Genomic DNA, 5,604 nt, shown 5'->3' with positions numbered 1-5,604 from the left:
CCTCGTACACTCGAGGGGTTTCCTGTTCTTCTTTGTCTTTATTTCTGACACAGCTGCCGCAGAACCTGACGTCCAACAGGAAGAGTTCCCTTCAAGTTCTTTGCTACGAACAGTCTAACAACATTTCATGTGCGGTCTGTGGTGCTTACGTGAAGGGGCAGTTATCTGATGGAGTCGTCTTTGGGGGCATCTCAAAGCGGGCGAAGTCCGTATCATACCAGAACTGGTAGAAGAAACTCTTTCCATCATCTTCAATGATGTTGACGTCACTGTCCGTGCCTCCCTTAGATACCAAAGCAAACAAAGCATTAAAAACTAACAAAATATTGATATAATACCTGGACCTTCCCATAGAGGAACCACTTTATTATTTCAATAAAATGCAAATGCACAAGTGAAAGTTGAAATTTACAAGTTTATATTTTTTTGCTCTGGTCCCCGTTTTGTTCGAATTTGAGACCCCGTTCTAAGGTTAGGTCAAAACCATTTTTATTTCTGTGTCATTTTCACCAAGATTTACTTGGTGTTGCACAAACATTGACCACTAGATGTCACTATTGGGCTTAGACAATTATTTGCATAATCAGGAATCTTAGGCAGATGGGTTCAGGTGTTAACAGATGTGTTTATTTTAAAAGGTAATTAATTTTAAAGCAATACCCTAAGGATAAAAATATGAAACTAAAGTGAAATCGTGCAGCGAGACCTTTTAGCTTTAAAAAAAAAATTTTAAAAAGCAAAAAAGGAACAAAATAAAAGATCTCATTTTGAGAGTTCAATTAAAAGTTAATTGTATTTATTTAATCCACTTGCTCATTCAAGTTTTGCAAACGCAAGCAGACATAACTCACCTCCATGGACCAGTTGTTCGATGGGCTCTTGTACATGACGTCCACTTTGCCTTGGACGTAGTTGAGCTGCATGTCTTCACAGTCGTCAACAATGACCAGCTCCAGCGGGTCAGCACTTTTTCCCAGCACAGTGTTAATCCCACGAAGGAACCAGTGGGCGTGGAACATCTTCCCGTTGTTGTCTTCCCACAAAGACGGGATCCTGAGATGCAGGAACAGGTTTTATATTATTTTTTTTTCCCTTACATTCATACATTTAGGTGAAATTTAACAAAACATGCGTCTTTTAACGATGAACAAACCTGGCTAAATACAGAGGGATGGAAGGATCATCTGTGGAAATAGAGACGCAGTCTCCCACCTCCAGCTCTTCATCGTTTACACAGACCTTGGAATAGTACTGCCTCTTTCCTTCAGTCTGATAGAGAAGAAGAGAAAAAAAAAAAAAAAAAAAAGTATTATATACACACAGCACAGGCTATCTGTCCGATTCCCAGGATAAACATGATAACAACTTGGTGAAACAAATACCTTGACTGGCTCTCCGATCCAGGCGAGTTTGATCTGGCTCTGTTTCTTTCTCTTAGCCGGAGACACTTTCTTGCTTTTCTGAACAGGAATGTCCTCCTCTTCTTCAAGGTTCTCATCGTCTTCAGCCTCCTTTACAGCAAGGTTTGGACATCTGTTAAAAAAAAAAAAAAAAAAAAAAGCAGAGTCTGGTAAAAGATGTGCTGGGGAGTCAGGTTGGTGTCGAAGCGTTTTTTACAAGAACGGTTGGTCAGATTTAAAAGCTTGAATTTTTTTTGTGGGTTTCCTTCTTTATTTAAAGAAAAAAATATATATATTAAAAAGACAATCTTACCTTCTCTGCTTGCAGGCCTGTTTGCTTTTGCCACTTCCCCCAAACTTGATCATATCTTTACAGGCTGTGCATTTTCCACAATCGGGAGACTGGCAAACCTGATTTCAGAAAGGAAAAATAAAACGGACTGACTGTTTTTCTGCTGAACTCTATAAAGGAAGTTCAAGAGTCGAAGATAATTATGAAACCCACCTCACACACTCCACAGCGATGTCTCTTGACAGTGCCCTCTTTGTCGTTCTGCTCAATCTGATCGGAGAAGAAGGCATCGAAGATTTGGCAGACCAGCTTGGTGGTGGTGGCCTTGGTTGGTCCCTTACTGTCCTTCTCTATTTTTGTTGGGTGGCGAATGGCCTGTCTCCGGGCCGCTCTCCTGTCAGAACGAAAGTGTGCGTTTAGGAGGCGAGTGCACCCTGTTTTGGCCGACACTTCTGATGAGATGTGGAGCAATGGCTCAGCAAGGCCCCTGGCCTTTAAAACACACTCACAGCATCAAGCCATGCAACGTAAGACACAAGCAAACAGCACAGTTACGAACGACGCAGAGTTCCCGTTAGATTCAGGGGACCAACGGTTTCATCCGGACCCCGGCCCACAACGTAGAGACAGTTGAGGGGTTTGTGGCACATTAAGACCATAAGCTATTATTTTAACTTACACTATGAGAACTATGCCATTTACTTAATGACGTGCTGACTCAACGCAAGTTCACCACCCACATTTAAATATGAATAAAGTGATCGATGTCTAGTCAAGTCTCCCCCTTCTCTGCATATTTGATCGGAGGCCAAAATTCAAGCAAGGCAAAATTCACACTGGGATCGGATGGTTTGTTTTTGTCATCTGATCAAGCCTTTACACAGAGTAAAAACAACCATATGACCATGAGACACAGGCAGTGTTTATATATTACACAAAAAAAAAAATTACCCATAATACCCATATTTTTCCTCAAACTTTCAAAATTTACACTTGACACAAGTTAATGGTACTGAGCATTTTTGTAGAAAAGACCAAATTAATTTAATCTAAATCAGTTATGATATTTTTCCTTTAAAATGGCCACCCCTTTTGAATCCAAGTGTACTCTTAAGAATGCTTGACTACTGGACCTGTTTTTTTTAAGTTTAAAACTTTGAACTCAGTAACAAGTTCTAATGGGAAACTTGTTCTGCGTCATTTTTTTTTTTTTTTTAAACAGTCAAGTGCGACACAGTAAGGTTTTGTATTACCACTAGGCAAGAGGAAGACGGGTTTTTCAATTATCTTTTGTATTACCACTAGGCAAGAGGAAAAAAAAAAAAAAAACAGGAACAAGTTCTAGCGTGAACTCTGGTGTGATGGACATTAGCTGTTGTTGAAAAGGTGCTTCACACAAACACAGACCAACATACAAATCTCTGGATGCATTTACACACAATTAAGGCCTACATACCAGTACAGCAGCATGCTGCATTAAAAGGTTTAAACAACGTTAGACATTAGAGAGAAAAATGACAACAAAAAAAAGTTAAAGTAAAAATCAATACTAGACTGACAGTTAAGGCAAAACCCTGCTGTTAAAGCTCTGGATTTTCTATCCAAACTGAACAGCATTTACATTTAAACTATAAACAACTATTAAACTAAACACTTTGCCTAGTGTTCACACATATAGCACAGTATCAATAAAGAACAGCTTGTATTTGTTCATTCAGTAATCGTACCTCTTTCCTAGAGTGACTCCTGCCAGTTTAATGAGGTCCCTCATGCAGGGGGTGACGATGATGGGCTGCTCGTCAGAGTCGCGAACCTCATCGTAGCTTTCCACTTGCTCCACCACAAACTGGGCATGACGCAGCAGTGTGTCTTCAGTGAAGCAGTTGAAATTGAGTCCGGATGGTGGTACTGTTGTCTGTTGAGGGCGAGGCAGAAGAGAGGGTTAAATGTTACATTGAGTCAGTATTTTACTGTGGGGGACGGTGAGGTTCCAGGGAAGCCTGTATCACCCTCACTTGGTTTGCATGGGTTGACATTTTATTTGACAAATTTAAAAACAAAAAAAAAAAAACGTTTAGCATATAATATAGATTTTTTTCCAATTTGTCTCTGACTTTTTGCTGTAAATTGGCCAAGACAATTAACCTCTTCTGACGTGTCAAATGCTAAACTCCGGTGTTACAGATACCAGTTGGGGTAAGCATGGACAAACTTATGCCCGGGGGGCGGATGCAGCCCATATAGCTTTTTTTAACTGGCAAGCCAAACTTTTCCAAATTGCATAATTTATTTATTTAATCATTATATTTCTGCCTTTTCCGTGCCCACATTTCCCTGAATAGATTGCGTAGAAACTGATAAAAGCATTTTAGCCTTTATGCATGACTATTTAGTTAGTTCAATTTTAGGACAATTGGGCCGTGAGTCAAAACGTTCGCACACTCCTGAGTTGGGGGACTTCTGCGGTAGACGAGTCAAGACATGCAGTAACCTGAGATGGGAACAGATTATCTAATCTGGCAATACCTGAGAGAGGAAAAAAAAAAAACAATTCTAAAAACACTGGTCACCTCAATTTTGTTGAGGAGGTCCTCATAGGTGGCGTCACGGTTCTTTTGAAGAAACTCCACCACTATCTTGCTCATATAGATCTTCTCTTGCATCAGAGCAAAGATGGGAGCGTACTCCTCACTTGGCTCCATCAGGATGTAGTCGGCAAAAGCTGCAAGAGCAAACATTAACATTTGGCATCAAGAAAACTTTAAACCAAGACTTTGAATCCAAACACGCGTTCACATGCACACACACACATACCTGTTGTGAATCCAATTAAAGCCTTTTCTCCTCCATCAAAACCGGTTATCCACCAAGCATTTATAGGTCCAAGTTTCTTTGCAGGAACACTCCTCCATCAAAACCGGTTATCCACCACGCATTTATAGGTCCAAGTTTTTTCGCAGGAACACCACCTATAAAAAAAAAAAAAAAAATCAATACTTTAATAGTCCAAAAGACAGAAAAAAAAAAAAAAAGGAAAATCAATACTTTAATAGTCCAAAATCAACTCTTTGAAAGGGTTTTATTTTTATACCGTCCATGCAGGGGTTGTCATCATAGATTGGTTTGACCACAGCACTGAAGTACAGCTCCACGTTCTTCTCAATGAGTCCGGAATCAAATGGACAAAGGTGACCACGCTTGTCATACACACTGAAACAGGAAAAAAAGGGGAAAATATAAATAAATAAGACACCTCTTTTGTTTTGTTTTTCCTACAACAACAGCAATTCAGAAGGTTCCAATCGCTGCTGTGAACTTCAACATCCAAAACTGACCTGAAGTTTGTGATTTTGTGCTGTGGCAGATCCTCGTAGCTCTCAAAGCCATCCTCATTGGAGTCAAACAGGGAGAGGCGCTCGTCTGTTAACATCTCTGGTTCATCAAGCTGAAGATGCACAGAGTTTTGGTCACCAGAGCGCATCGTGACATAGTCAATACTACACTTGAATAAAGAAGCAAGTTTCTCACCGCATTATCAGGATCCCCTTGGAAAAATTTTAGATCAATATCATCCAAGTACTGTTTGCAGTCCAGACATTTGGGTGGTGGTGTCTAAAAAGAAAAGAAGATGAATATAAAACAAGAATAATAATAACGAAACGTTCGTGGTCATAAAATGAAGGCGTAAAGGTCTATCATTTATCACCTTTGGAATAGAAACTGTCTTGACATCAGTCTTTGATTTTTCATCAACAGCTCTGCAAAAAGAAACAAGTACAAACTGTTAAGAATCACACAAAAAAACAAAAAACAAAATGGTTGTCCTTTTAAATAATACAAGGAAAACATACTTTTCGTCCAAGTCGACTTTCAGACGTTTCTCCTCACGACACTAAAATAAAAAATAAAAAA

The 5,604-nt window shown here is 39.6% G+C and overlaps 1 protein-coding gene across 1 annotated transcript in view; it reads right to left on the bottom strand.

Annotated features, from left to right (window-relative positions):
• Nucleotides 1–5,604, bottom strand: part of dnmt1 (DNA (cytosine-5-)-methyltransferase 1) — a 12,825-nt gene that overhangs the window by 5,154 nt on the left and 2,067 nt on the right. Inside the window, 15 exon segments of the mRNA XM_017040762.2 lie at nucleotides 1–65; nucleotides 150–283; nucleotides 852–1,053; nucleotides 1,154–1,269; nucleotides 1,383–1,533; nucleotides 1,714–1,811; nucleotides 1,906–2,086; nucleotides 3,420–3,607; nucleotides 4,263–4,414; nucleotides 4,507–4,597; nucleotides 4,782–4,902; nucleotides 5,028–5,137; nucleotides 5,221–5,304; nucleotides 5,399–5,450; nucleotides 5,544–5,584. The exon segment at nucleotides 1–65 is cut by the window's left edge and continues 6 nt beyond it. Of these exon segments, the coding sequence (XP_016896251.1) occupies nucleotides 1–65; nucleotides 150–283; nucleotides 852–1,053; nucleotides 1,154–1,269; nucleotides 1,383–1,533; nucleotides 1,714–1,811; nucleotides 1,906–2,086; nucleotides 3,420–3,607; nucleotides 4,263–4,414; nucleotides 4,507–4,597; nucleotides 4,782–4,902; nucleotides 5,028–5,137; nucleotides 5,221–5,304; nucleotides 5,399–5,450; nucleotides 5,544–5,584 (1,786 nt within the window).

This window comes from Cynoglossus semilaevis, chromosome 17 (assembly GCF_000523025.1).
Source record: "Cynoglossus semilaevis isolate Cse_v1.0 chromosome 17, Cse_v1.0, whole genome shotgun sequence".
In the NCBI taxonomy this organism is placed as follows: domain Eukaryota; kingdom Metazoa; phylum Chordata; class Actinopteri; order Pleuronectiformes; family Cynoglossidae; genus Cynoglossus; species Cynoglossus semilaevis.
This window is presented reverse-complemented; position numbering and strand designations above follow the sequence as displayed.